Source organism: Passer domesticus, chromosome 3, assembly GCF_036417665.1.
Source record: "Passer domesticus isolate bPasDom1 chromosome 3, bPasDom1.hap1, whole genome shotgun sequence".
NCBI lineage: Eukaryota > Metazoa > Chordata > Aves > Passeriformes > Passeridae > Passer > Passer domesticus.
This window is the reverse complement of record NC_087476.1, coordinates 26072564-26087558: the sequence shown is the minus strand read 5'-3', so window position 1 is coordinate 26087558 and position 14995 is coordinate 26072564. Positions and strand designations below refer to the sequence as shown.

Below are 14995 nucleotides of genomic sequence, written 5' to 3'. Positions count from 1 at the left end.
GAATATACAAAATAAGTGAATGCGACATTCTGTGATGCTAATTGGTATTGAATTAAATCATCCAGTCATGCTAATGTTCAAAATAAGGTAGAATTTGTACTTTTAAGTGCATAAAGGTAGCCAGGGAAGTTTGCCAAAAATAAAATATAAAACGCTTTTTTGTTTGTCTAATTACAAGTTGCTTAAAATTAGTACCTTTTGTATGTGTAATTCCTCTGCATTTTGCCTTCAGATACATTTCTCTGTGTTTATGCCTTCTATGCCTTTTGTGGGTTTTTAAAATGTTCATGCTCTTTATGACCACCTTCACTACCCATACATTTTTCTGTCCATAGTTGTAGGTAGTTGTCCACTCCCACATGTACAATTTTTCAGCATACCAGTGATAATGCAGAACAATCAACCAAAATACTATCCACAGAATTTTTGGTTTGGGTGGTTTGCCAGCTCAGCCAAAATACAAAGTTTCATAAAGTTTTATCTTTTGCATTTCAGGATTATAATGATGAAATTCGCCAGGAGCAGCTGAGAGAACTTTCGTACTTGAACGGTTCTGAGGATTCATCGCGTGGACGGGGCATTCGAGGAAGAGGGATCCGTGTGCCACCTGCAGCTCCTTCAAGGTGTGGTAGCTGTTATGCTAATAGCTTTACAAAATGTAAGCAACTGTAAAAAAAAAGTAGTTAAAAAAAAAGACAGTTATATACATATCCTAGTCAGTGAACCAAAATATTTGTCTTCAGATAACCAATGTAGTCTGTATTGTTCCAGATTTTCTTATCTACAGGGCACAGTGAGTGACAACAAATGAGAGCAGATTCTGAAGACAGGAAAAGGATATTTCTAGGAAAGAATACTTTTATGCTAGTACTAAGGCAGTATGGTCAGTAGCATAAAATATTTGGTCAAAATAATAGTGTAGTCAGAGAAGGCCTCATAGTCTAGGTGGAACTTTACTTGCCAAATAATTACTTTTTACACATGTTACAGCTATACTGTGTGTATATACAAATATGCTTATGTATAATACTTCATTATGTGTTATGTGTTGATGGATTATCAGTTTTAAGTGAATTTCATTGGCATAACCTTAAAAAATTGGGGTGTGAATTTTCTGAATTTTTCCCAGTATTTTTTCATGTCTAAATAGCATATATCTCTGCTTATTATTAAGGCCAGTGTAAAATCTTAGAACATTCTCTCAGACTTGTTTTTTCCTTGTCAGCCCTTAAGTTCCCTAGCTGCTTCCAGTCTTCTCTCCATAGAGGTCATTTTAAGATGAGTCTTAAAAAATGGACTCTTATTTTGGAGGAAACAGGATATGGGGTACCTTATGTTATGCTGACAAAGGAGTTGTTCAGTAATTGAATGGGCTGATCTTTCCTATGACCTCTGAGGTTTTTTCCCTGGGGGTGTCTGGTCATGTTTGCCATCAGTTTTCCCTACTTGAGCTTTTTTAATTGGTAGTATGATGCACTTACACAGAATTTTTTGCAGTTGGCATTCATGAGCATCTTCTACTCAAAGAGTGTCTGGGCTCAGTCTTCCTTACATCCAAGATCTATGAACAGCTTCACTTAATGATGTTGTTCAGAATGTCACTGCAGTGGCATGCTAGTTTGTTAACTGGAAGCTTTTAAATTGGGTTCAAAGCATAATCAGTGGAGTTCTGGCCCCTAATTCCTGCAAAATGCCCAAAGGAATCAGTTGCACAGATCCTATGATCTTGGATACCTTCCCTATTTTCCAGTCAAAAATCCCAGGAGAGTATTTAAAAAAACCTGTTGAAGCAAGTCTAGAGGAGGGCCACAAAAATGGTCTGGAGCACTTCTTATGGAGTCAGGCTAAGAGAGCTGGGTTGTTCAGCCCAGAGAAGAGAAGGCCCCAGGGATAACTCATTGCAGCCATTCCATATATAGAGAGGTCTAATAAGAAAGAGAAAGACTTTTTCCAGTCTTAAATTAAAAGAGGTTGGACATAGGGAAGAAACACTGGAGAAAGCTGTGGGCGCCCCATCACTGGAAGTGTTCACAGTCAAGTTGGACATACCTTTAATAATTCGATCTAGTGAAAGATGTCTCTTCCAACACAAACCATTCACTGATTCTGCAAGTCTAAAATCAAGTACTGAAACTTGTAGTAAAGTAATGAACATCACAAACTAATGCAGTGGGTTTGGCTGTCTCAGCAGGAAACAAGCCACAGTTCCTACTGCTACAGGAGACCTGAGTTCCATTCACAGCTGTGGATCTGGGTGTCATGCATGGTTGTTATAGCTGGCATTCATAGTCTTCCAAAAACAGCACACCCAGGAGCATATTGCTCTGAAACAAAACTCACTACCAAACTGCTACCCTGACTTATCCCCCTTCTATTTCATCATATGGTATAGATACAAGTCTTTTTAAACAGTAGCAGCTTCTTCTGATTTACTAATTTGTACAGCAAGGAAGATATAGCATAGCCTGGAGGATGCTGAACATCTTTCCATACTTGTCTGTATGCTCTATTCTCTCTGAGTAGTGGAGGAAGGTAGAATCCCACACTACCAATCCTATGTGCTGAACTTAATTAGACAGGAAGAAAAGTGATTCCTCTCCTTTTATATCCTTCCTCTGCTTTGCCTTGCAAGTTTCTGCTGTCCTGCAATATCTTCTGCCAATCCATTTCTCTCACCCACCAATAAACATGAAAATGAGAGTTATGACTGCTCTTCTAAAACAGTTTGAGAGCAGCAGAAGAGGTTCCTCATTTTCTCCATCTTCTAGAACTGCCTTTGAATAATTCTGCAACCCTGTGAATTACAATGATTCAGAATTTTATTAGTACAAGCAACAACAGGATCAGGTGCAAAAGGCACTGAGTACTTTAAAAATAATGCCTTTCCATAATATGAGTTCTGCCTGAGATGTTGCCTAAAAGTGCTTGACATTGTAGCTGCCAAAACCCCAGAGTTACATGATGCTTTAAATAGTAGTAAAAATGTGAGAGCCTTTAAAATGAGGCATGTCTTCCTCGGTTGTACACACCAGAGTGATCATCCCTTTTTGCTCCCCGCAGGGGCCGTGGGGGTGCCATTCCTCCCCCGCTGCCTGGCCGAGGTGCCCAAGCCCCCCGAGGAGCGCCGGTGACACGCGGAGCGCTCCCCGTGCCTCCGGTGGCCAGGGGCGTCCCCACCCCTCGGGCCCGGGGCGCCCCGTCCGTGCCGGGTTACAGGCCGCCCCCGCCGCCCGCACACGAGGCCTACGAGGACTACGTAAGTAATGCCTTCGTTCACAGAGGGTGAGCCACGCTCTGTCATGGGCATCGAGTCCTGCCGGGATGGAATGGGCCAGGCCAGAAGCTCCTCTGTCTCTAATGCTTCTCCCTGCAGGTGAACCACGGTCTGGGTGATGCAGTGTGGCTGCATGTGGGTTTGTAGATTTGTTCACAGCTTAGTTTTGGATATAAGAGATCATGCTGGATAGTTCTTGGGGTGTCACAAAAGAGCAATACAGATATTCAAAAATTTGTGTTGTATGCCTAAAGTGAGTTTTTACTGTAACCAAGTTCCTAATAGCCTTTGTGTGAAAATGAGGAGGTGGAGGGGGAGGCATGCTGTTGTTCCAAATCCTTTTTATTACATATTTGTATTCAATGCCGTGTTACAGATACATAACAAATAGAAATTGAGGTAGTTTTCATGAAAGCTGATACAGTGATTCATCTTAGCCAGGATCAGTACTAACTGACTGTCACCTTTTCTTATGAGGTGTTAAAAATAATTGTGCAGTACACATCAAAGCTTTCAAGACATCCTCATTAATGTTTCCTCCTGGAACTATCACCATAACAACAGATATCCAAATAGAGAAGAAAGTGCTATCAAATATGATGTCTGAATTTTTCCACCTATGGCAAGTCCAAGAGTAAGATGAACACCGACCTATTTCCTAATCCTATCACCAGGGAAAGATGCACTTTTATTCAATTAAGTCTTCCTAGAACAGAAGAAAGGAAAATGAATCAGAAATTATTCTTTGTTGTTAAAGCTTCACTCAGCCATGTATATTTGTAGTATAGTGACTAGGTCACGGCCACTTCAAATCAGGGATGCACATGCTGTTAATTCTAAGAATCACAACTGAGCAACAGCAAAAAAGGAGGGAGAAAAAAGTCACTCCTCTATTATTTACTTCAACACAGTTTCCATTAAAGAATGACCTAAAAGTCCTGCTAAGAAGTGAAATTTCATAAATATGCACTTCCTTGACAGTGTATTATTGTCTGTTAGTATCAAAATGTATGAGACCTTCATTTCTGTGCAGATACAGAATAATGTAAAATTAGGATTATAATTGAAGTAATTTCTTTTTTCCTTTACAGTACTCGTAAATGTCCTAGAGTATTAAGCATCTTCTAGAGAGCATTTATTGCACTTTTTCTGGATGGTAAACATATGGAAAACAAAATGAGAGAGACTTGAGGCAGCTGGATTATCCAGGTTAGGAGGGCATCAGCTAGTTCCCCATATTTTTGAAATGCCCACACTCTAAGAAGCACAAAACATTTAGACACAATTAAAATAGTCAGTTTAATTTGTGGTACATTAGTCCAGTAAAAACAAATATAGGTGTTAGTGGGCTTTTTCACCCTTCTTAGATAGCAGCAAAAAAAGGTGCCACCCTATAGGTCAAAATTCACATGTTTTGGAGATCTTCCATCTCCTGTGTCCTTTCATCATCTATATTCCACAGCTAGGAATATAGGAGCTTGCTATCATGCACCAGTTTCCAATGAAAATTTCTTGTTATTTTATAGAAGTTTGTAAGTTCAATCTAAATAATTTTGGTATATTATGGGCTGAGATAATAACTAGAACTCTGATGCTATGCTGGTAGAAGGAAAAGTTCACTGTCACATATCTGCATAAAATACTGAAAATGATGTTTTAGGGAAAATATTTTTATTTTGTGGAAAGTAATCAACACAGCTTTTCTTCCCAAATAAACCATATAATAAAATCAGATACTTGGCTGGACACTAAAAACAAGTGAATCTATTTGTGGACCTACAGCAAATGTCATGTATAATTGTTGTTCTTTCCCCCTTAATCCTACAGATGAAAAACTAATTTATAATGAATAATTTATCCAATTTACTTTTTTTTTTTTTCGGCTTCTAAGCAACCGACAAGTGTATTAGAATTTCCTTATGAGTTTATATTTTTCATTTTTGATTACAGTATTTCACACCATTTTTTTGCTACTATTTGCAAGCACCATTGGTTTAATTAGTGGTATATGAATGCACTGTCATTGATTGTGAATATCCATATTCTGTATTTTTGTTTTCTCTAATGAAATATAGTAACTTGAATGCTGATCTGAAAGTGAATTCAAGAAATAGAATTGAATGGCTACAGCAGATTTTTAAAAAATGTTTAGACAGCATTACTTGAAAAAAAAATCTTTAGCCATTTGCTGAGCACTGCTAATCAGAGATTGTATTGACTGTTTGACCTTGAAACATCTAACTGTTCAAATGGGTTTGGATAAGCATTTAAAAGTTTGGATTATCCGCTATACAAATATTTTGAGGCTTCCGTATGGCCTTTCTGAGAATTCATAAAAGCAGATGTCTGAAGGTTTCTCAAGAATAGTATAAGTCTTGTCATTGTGGTGAATATATTCATGTGCAACATTTTGAATGTCAGGCCTAGCCAGAGGGAAAAACATTTGGAACAACTTTCAGAAAAGAGGGCTGGAGCAGGAAGGAGGAGTGTTTCACTTCATACCTTTCTCTTTAGTTACCTTTGAAACTTTATATTGATAACCTAGATAATATCTTAGAAGAACTTCTTACCCGCAGCAAGAGAAGGTACTAACATTAGAAAATACATGCAAAGGGAAAGTAGTTACTATGTGAGCCTTCTTCACTTTAAAAGCAGTTCATTGGGTGTGAATCTGAATGGAGAGTGTAACTGGCAGCTGCCTTGCAGCTTCTGGGATCAAGAGGGTTTGTGACCTGGTGTTGTATTGTAACTGCAGCCACACACGGGTGCTCCCGTCCCTGGCAAGGTCAGGGAGAGACCAAGTGTAAAAGTGAGAAAAGTGTTGAGTTGAGACAGGATAGTTGTAATGAGTTGGTACTGGCTGGATGCAAGGCACCCACAAAAGCATCTCTGTCACTCCCCTCCACAGCTGGACAGGGGAGAGAAAATATAATGAAAGGTTTATGAGCTGAGATAACAACTGTGAGAGAAATCACTCACCAAAGTGAGTGATACTATCAAGGGCAAAATAGACTCAATTTGGGGTTGTTAATTTAATTTATTACCCACAAAATCAGAGCAGGATAATGAAAAGCAAAAGAGTTAAAAAACACCTCCCCTCCCACACCCCCATCTCCTTCCCAGCTCTGCCCCCTCCCCAGGTGCAGGGAAACAGGGAATGGAGGTTACAGTCAGTTCATCACAGGTTGTTTCTGCTGCTGCTCAGAGAAGGGAGTTCTACACCTGCTCCAGCATGGGATCCTCTCTTCAGAGGTCTGCAGATTCCTGCCAGGAGCCTGCTCCAGCACAGGCCTCCCATGGGGTCACAGACTCCTCTCAGGCACCCCCCTGCTCCAGTGTGGGGCTCCTCCAAGGGCTGCAGGTGGATCTCTGCATCCCCATGGCTCTCCATGGGCTGCAGGGGCACAGCTGCCTCACCATGGGCTGCACCAGGGGCTGCAGGGGAATCTCAGCTCTGGCACCTGGAGCACCTCCTGCCCCTCCTTCTGCACTGACCTTGGTGTCTGTAGAGCTGTTCCTCCCACATGTTCCTCTCACCCCACTCTTCTCTGCCCACAATTACATCTACCTTCTTTTTTTTCTTCTTCTTTTTAAATATGTCACCACAGAGGGGCTAGTATCAACTCTGGTTGGCCCAGCCTTTGCCAGTGCTGGTTCTGTCCTGGAGCCGGCTCTGATGAACATGGGGAAGTCTTCTGGCATCCTCTCACAGAAGCCACCCCTGTAGCCCCCTCCCCCACTACCAAAAGTTGGCCACACAAACCCAATAGGACAGTTACATGGATAGACTGGGGGGTGGACTGAGAACTGCCTGAATGGCACATCCCAGGCAGTTGTGATCAGTGGCACAGGGTCTAGTCGGAGGCCTGGCACTGGTGGTGTCTGCCAAGGTTCAATACTGAGCTCAGTATTGTTTAAGGTATTCATCAGGGACTTGGATGAAGGAGCAGAGGCCTCCTCAGCAAGTTCACTAACAACACAAAGCTGGGAGGAGTGGCTGATAGTCCACGGGGCTTGTAGCCCTTCACAGGGACCTTGACAGGCTGGAGAGATGGCAGAGAAGAACTGTCTGAAACTCAGCACTGAAAAATGCAGGGTCCTGCACCTGGGGAAGAATAATGCCAGGCACCAGCACAGGCTGAGGGCTGACCTGCTGCAAAGCAGCTCTGTGGAGGAGGACCTGAGGGTCCTCTAAAGGCTAAGGTCTTGTTGGCAACTTGTGAACAGGCAATAGGCATGACAGATTGAGGTTCATGACTTATACGGAAGTGAAGAGTGCTTGAGTAGATCTGCTGCTATTGAGGCAATAAATAATAGAATCATAGAATCACAGTTTGAGTTGGAAGGCGTCTTACAGATCATATAGTTCCAAACTCCCTGCCATGGGCAGGGTCACCTTTCTAGACCAGGTTGCTCAAATCCCCATCCAACCTGGCCTTCAACACTTGTGGATGTGGGGCAGCTTGACTGGGCAAAGGCAATGTTCTGCGCAGTATGTTTTGGTCCAAACATCCAGACTTTTGCACTCAAGATTAAAGCTAAATATTGGAAGTCTGCTTGATCTAAATCTAAGCCAAAATTACTGTTGCTTTCTGATCCTGTTTTGGAGGACATTTGACTCTGAATCTGTATTTTTTTCCTTCTGAATCAGAAGCTAGTAATGAGCTGTTGGGTGATATTTTTCTTTACATTTTTTAGAAGCTATAGTGAGCCTTGCTAAGAGGTCTGATGTGAGTTTTGAAGTGACTTTATCACTTGTTCCCTTACACCAGATGGAAAGAATTATCAAAACGGAATACATTTGGGACTAAAATACATATTGCTTTTGTATTTCACCTCCACTTGCATTTTCACTCTTGGATAAAAAGAGGGCTTCTGCACAGAAAGCCACTCATCATAATATGAATACTTAGATGAGCTTCTTGCTTTTACAAACAAATATATAATTTGTTTGCAAGGAATAGGCTGGTCTGTCAAAACACTGTGAAACTGTTACAGCTCCTAAGTCTAGGACAGCCAGATTAAAGAGCAATTTTAAATGCAAATATTCTCTCTCGCCTCTCAGATGACTGATCAAACCACCCAGACACAGATTCTTGTTATTTTCTGAAATAAGTGGGGAGCAGTGCTTTTACAAAGTCACTGGCAAAGAACCACACAATAAGATAGATTGTGCTTTCAATGTCATGCGGTTCTTCCTCTCATTTCAAATTATTTAATATGAAAGCAAATACCACGTTCAACTGTTTATTCAAAGATCAATGGTTATTTACATTTTTCAATAGTTTTCAAACTGAAACAGCTATGCTTATGCTTATTCAGTGCCTATGTAGACAGTGAAAAGGCTAACAATGAGGCATTTTGTCACACCTTAAGATTTTAAAAAGAATAATCAACATTTGCTTGTGACTGCAATCTACAAAATTGTGGTTGCAGAGGCTTTGCTTAATAATTTAAATGGGAATTCTTAGTGCTTTTAATTCCATTATGTCTGCCATTTCTGGATGTAGATGAAAACTGTATATAAAGACCTAAACATGCTATTCATGGCATTTTTCTCCTGTGCTACTGCTATAATAAATATGTTAAAGTGAGCAATTTATACTTTTGAAGCCCATTCCTATAATCACAGTCAATGAGACTGAGGCCTGGACAACTAAGACTTTTAAGGTTGCTCCAAACCTTAAAATTGTGAAATATATTGGATATAAAAGTAGGTAACAGGGATTACTTTCCTTTTGTTTTCTAAACTGGTATTTCCAAGTTTTAAGATGTAGCACTTATCTATTTCCATGCCTTTTCTGGGTGAGAAAAAAAAAATCAATGAAGAATGTACTGAGACTAAAGATCATTTGAATAAAGCTGGAATTATAGACATGGGAATCTGCATGGCTGAACAACATATTGATTAAATATGATTGATTAGCTATGTATGCCCAAGGCACTTAGAAAAAGTGCTAAGCTCTATTCAGCTTGTATCTGCTGTGACTTGAAAAATCAAATTTTCTTTTTAGTATAAAAGCGAGAAACAGGATAATATTTATATTATCTGAAAGACCGTGCTGAGGTTTAGAAGGATGCTGTGAGATGAAGGTATAGTGGATTTATTCAGATTTTGGATAATATTGTCCATGAAAAGTATAAATATATTTATTGTGAAAAAATCCAGCACCATAAATATGGAATTAAAGTAATGGCAAGTTTTTAGTGTTTTTCTAACAGCAGAATCGACAGTCAGCACTAAATCTTTAGTGTCTGGGAACCTGCAGGTCTAGAGTTTTTTGCTTACCTGTGCAAACTGAAGTTTGTATTTTGTTCGTAGAGATCTTAGGCTGAGTAAATGAGGCTTGCCTCATGAGACCAGAAGAACTGTCCTGAGAGCAGTGCAGTACTAAGCGAATACTGCTTTCAGACTCAGCACTGCTGTGAATTTATCACGTGTCGATGATATGGTCTAAATCAGACTTTATTATATTATTTTCTTGATTTGAATTGATTTGTCTTAATCATAGTTATTCAATGGACTTCATTAATAAAATGCATAAAATTCTAACACCTATTTATTAATATTACAGAAATATTTTTTGTGGCGGATAAGTTCTTCTGTCATCCCCTTCATGCTGTTCTTACTTGGAGGAAATAATTCTCTCCTTGACATGAGTTACCAAGTTTTCAGATGAGAATTATTTTCTATGCTAGACAGAATATAAAAGAAAATGCTGATGCAGCTGTACATGTTTTAGTATTATAAATTATGTTATTACAAGTACAATGTAATAAATATTTATATTTGTTATATAGAGATTTAAGTGAAGGGCATCTCTCAATTGATGATCCAGCCTGCATATGGTCCTTAAATATTCATAGTGTATGCAGTTGTATTCATAAGATCCTGCATAAAAAATACATGCAGTGTTATTCACAGAGCCACATTTGTCTGCATCATGCAATGCACCATTTGATCATTGAACAATGTGATTGTTCAGGAGCCTGTTACCAAAAATACATATCTGCTGTCACTTAGTTCAGTCACAACTTGTCACTTCCTTATTTATTTGATGAAGAACAGAATAGATTGGTACAAAATAACTCTACAGCCATTTGCAGGCTAAAAATTATCAGTTGACTATCTCCACCCATCTTAACCTTTCCCAACAGACTGAACAGACTGCAAAGCAAAAAATAGGGATTTTTGGGGTTTTTTTAAACAGACTTATACAAACTTAAAAATTGCTCTTCAAGACTTGGGATAAGTCTGAATTATTTAGAATTATTGAGGGTTCAGTTACTATGTAAATTCAGCTCAGTTAAAAGGAAGCCTTGTGTTTTTTCTTTCAATTCTCAAAGTTACTTAAGCAGATGTAGTCCACTGAGGTACTAAAAAGCTAAACTTTTGGACTTCAAGGTTCATCAGTTTCTGGGGAGACATACACATTTGCGCTCAGTAAGTGCAGAGACTTCAGCTGTGCCGGACAGCTGCAGAAGCTTTGAGCTCTGTTTTCGGGAACGGCTCTGGAGAGAAAGACACCATGGCACTTAACATCAGCACACCAGCACTGCCTCCAGCATGCCTGTTGTACTTGTGCTTTTCAGGGTAGCCTTTGGTGAACTAGATCAGTGACTTTTTATTAAAGTAGATATACAGAGTGCTCTTTATATCATAGACTTCATGTACAGATGACAGAGAACTTCTAGTTTGTGTATTATTTATGAAGAATTTGCATGGTAGCTAAAATTTGAGTTGATTAATGTAGTAAAACGCACAGTTTAGGAACTGTTTCATGCTAATTTAAAACTTACATGGTTGTTCCAAAATAGTATTTGAGTTTTACTGGAATTTTAGGGCCATGTATTTAAAAATCACTTCTTGTTGCAAGAGCTTTCATCAGAGTTCATCTGTTATTCTCTTTCATACATTTGTGATATTGTCATCTTGCAAAAAATCCTTCTGCATGAAGCTGTAGAACTATATATTTAGCAATTGCACTTACAATAAAATACGAATATTATGCAGTTCAGTTTCGTTCACTGGCTAATGGGTCTTTTAGCCAGTTGCCTATATCCATACACTTACTGCTTGCTCAGGAAAGTGGAAGAATAGGAAATGTATCTGATAAAATTAAACGCCCAAACAGAAGCCTTCTATGCCTGTATCTTTTTTCCCTTATTGTGTTTGTTGCATTTGCAGCTCTGAATTTCAGCTATAGATAGGAAGAAAAAGCTTTGTGCTAGATGAGTTATCTCATGAATTGGCACAAAAGCACCACCCCAGCAATATGCTTGCTCTTTCTGGATATTTAAGGAAGGCTCAAGTATATATGTGAGCTTTTATTCTCATAGATCTAGGAATGTATGTATCTACCCTGAGTGGATATTTTTGTAGACAAAGCTGACTAAAGCTGTGCCTAGAACGCAGGATATCTCCTGATAACCCTGCAACTTCTTCCCCAGCAGCATCATGTGAGTGTCCTGTTACCTACCGCTTTTGGAAGGTGGAGGTTTGACATTTCTTCTGGCCTGTCTGTTTATAACAGCTTGATGCTGCAGAGAGCTTCTCTACAGCAAACAACATGCATGAGGAACTGTGTAAGGAATCAGTCTGAAGGATCAGCAACATAAAAAGTTAAAGCATTTATTTTCTTTCCTAACAATACAGTTTGGGGAAAAAACAGTAAATATAGGAAGGAAAAAAATACTAGCAGGTGTCCTAAAGGAGTAAGTTAAAAGAGCAGTTTTTACTTGTGCAATGAGATGGACTGGATGAAGGACATTCTTCCTTTTGTTTAGCAGTGATGTTATTAAAGTGACTGGAATATTCATAGGAATACCTCTGTCATATAAGTACACCAATTTAGTTCTCAAATGTTCTCATTTTTAAAACAATTTAATTAGTTATATTTTATCAAAGGTGCAGACTTAGTGTACCTCTTAAAGCTACAGGAAAAACATGTGAAAATTGATTTTGTTATGAAACGCAGTACCTTGAGTTTGACCTACAGGACTCTTAGAGAGTGCAGCAATCACTAGAAGAGGGAGATGCAGTATAAAAGCTCCAGGAAAATAAATAAAAGACTAGAGATGGAAAATGTTCATTCTCCATACAGACCTGTTTTTTTCATTATGAAATTATGGTTGCCTGCATTTTAATAGCTTTTGCAATCACTGTAAGTGCTGTTACTCACAGATACCTACTGTTGTTTTGTAGCTCTTGTTATGGTGTAAAAATCCGTGGAGGGCCACATCTGAAATCGTAGAGTGCAGTGGAGCTTAATTCAGAGAAATTATATAAATAAATGCTTCTTACATAGCAGGATCGTAAGAACTCAGGGACCTAAGCATGACCCTGTACTACTTTGTGCAATAACATAAAACCACATTTAAATATTTCTTAAAATCAGTATATCTGTGCAAGTACATAACGTTATGTGTAAGTTCCTGAAAAGGTTCTTGAGTTGTAGCTTTGGTGTTCATACTATCCTCCAACTCCTTTTGGGCCAGTTAGTCAGTTTCTGTAATGAAGATATAATAAACCATTAGATAATACACTAACATGAATTCTTTTGATTACCCAGTGTCTGTCAGATGCAAATTATTTAGGTCTAAATGGGGACACAAAAGCCTAAAGTTTAGAAACTCCATATTGTGTTATCTTTTATTTGGATTTTCCAGTCCCTAATTGTCTCTAACTGTTCAGCCTTGCAGCTTCTGACATCCAAATTTTTAGAAAGCTGAAATGAAATATACTATACTGAAGTATTTTAATATTTATTTTCATACTTTAGTTTCTTTTACTATGTATTAGAATCATACTACTTTTCCCAGTTCTTTTCTCACTTCTTTTCTTTTTCTACCCAGAAAACCTCAAAAAATTACATTATGTACACTACTTACTAATCTTTCTGAGGACTAAACTGTAAAACAAGCAGGTATACATTTGAACAGTGCATATTTGGAAACGGTAAAAATAAGTCTGATGCTTCACCATTTTAGTCAAGGTTGACCTCTACAATGTCATGTAACCCATGAACTTGTCTTTATTAGGAATTTGCATGTGTATACCAATCCTCACAAATGCAAAAGCAGGAAGTTTTCTAAAAAAATAATGTATTTAAAGAAAATACATTGGAATTCAAACTGTATTTCTTTCTATTTTAGCAACCAGTTGCCATCAGTCATTTTACTTTTTGGACAAACACTGCTTGCACAATTTAACTGATATGCAGAATTAAGATGTATGCTTCTTTCTTTTGATATAAATCTTATTTTAAGAATAGATAATTCCCTTTGTATTACCTGTTTGCAAAAAAAAAATTCAGAATTACTCTTGGTTTGCTTTGCTCTTCTTGATAAAATTGTTCATGTATGTGAAAGCTTAAAAGGATATTTTAGTTTTATTTAGCTATAAATAAAATGAAAGAATAAGTGTTTATAAGTGAAAATTAGTTTTGGAAATTGGGATTTGCAAGTATTTTAACACAATCACACCACTTAACAGATGATATGCAAATTAAAAAAATTATTACAAACAAATGCAGGTAAACCAAGTTTATGTAAATGAAGCTGTAAGGGGGATACAGAAGGGATCTGTGTTTCATTGCTAGTTAAATTTTGCCAGATTTAAGTGTGGACACTGCAGCTCAGAGAATGAGAAAAATAAAAATAAGAAAAAAACACAGAATCACTGAAATGCAGTTGCTGAGCCTGAGTACATCTATCAAATAAATTAGAAGCAACAAAACTTTGATCATTTTTCACTTTCCTTGAACAACCATTTTGCTTTCTTGCAAGGCCACCTTTCATGCAAACACTCTAAACAAATAAATCCAAAAAGCCATTTGGAGCTTTTGTAATTTATGACTCTTGAGGTGCCTATTACACATCACCATTTTTGTAAAAGCAACAGAAGTGGCCTGTGTGCTAAACATAGCAACAGCAGGGGAAAAAAGGTAATTTTGGTAGAGTTTTATTCATTTCACTTGGGTTCCAATTGTTACTTTGTAAGGAGTAAAAAATCTCCCATGCAAGTGATGTGCCTTGTATTTGCATAGTCTTATTGTGTATAGCTGTGATGTATATTTACAAGTTAGCTTACTGCATTGGTAGCTGTAGCCAGGAACTGTATGGCTGAATTGGTGCTTAGAATCACAGAATCATTAAGGTTGGAAAAGACCTCCAAAATCATCAAATGCAATCTTTGACCAAATACCACCTGGTCAATGACATCATAGCACTGAGTGCCATGATCATTTGTTTCTTGAATGCTTTTAGGGACACTGACTTTGCCACTTCCCTGAGCAGCCCTCAGGGGTTGCAATGCTTGACAATCCTTTCATGATGTGAACTGTTCTGTTTCCATCAACAGTGCAGTATCAAGGGGAGTGAGAGTGTTTTCCTTGGGCAGAAATACTTTGCAGTCCAGCCGTATCCACTTGAGTTGGGAGCGTCAGGAATGAAGTAGAGTAAAAACTACAAGTCAGTGTCTCCCATTTTGGATGAATTAAATCCTGGATTAAAAAAAAAAAAAAGTGAAGGGACTACCTTTATTCTAGTCTTCTAGATTCTTTTTAAAAGATTCAACCTTTTGCAGAACGCCTACAGAAGTAATGTGCCTACCTCTCCACTACAGCAGGCTCAGTTCTGTGAGCAGGACTTGCCTTCCTGCAAGCCAAACAAGGTCACCTAAGTGGAGAGGATCAAGGATCATTCAGTTTTCTGTTGTCA

At 38.4% G+C, this 14995-nt stretch overlaps 1 protein-coding gene across 26 annotated transcripts in view; it reads left to right on the top strand.

Moving 5' to 3' along the window:
* KHDRBS2 (KH RNA binding domain containing, signal transduction associated 2) overlaps window positions 1–14995 on the top strand; it is a 339646-nt gene that overhangs the window by 207999 nt on the left and 116652 nt on the right. For all 26 annotated transcript variants that reach the window (XR_010358259.1, XR_010358260.1, XR_010358258.1 and 23 more), the window contains 2 exons: window positions 496–623; window positions 3061–3256. Coding sequence is in view for 11 of the 26 variants with exons in the window: in XM_064412277.1 (XP_064268347.1) it covers window positions 496–623; window positions 3061–3256 (324 nt within the window). In the remaining 15 variants the exon portion in view is untranslated. The remainder of the gene's footprint in view (window positions 1–495; window positions 624–3060; window positions 3257–14995) is intronic.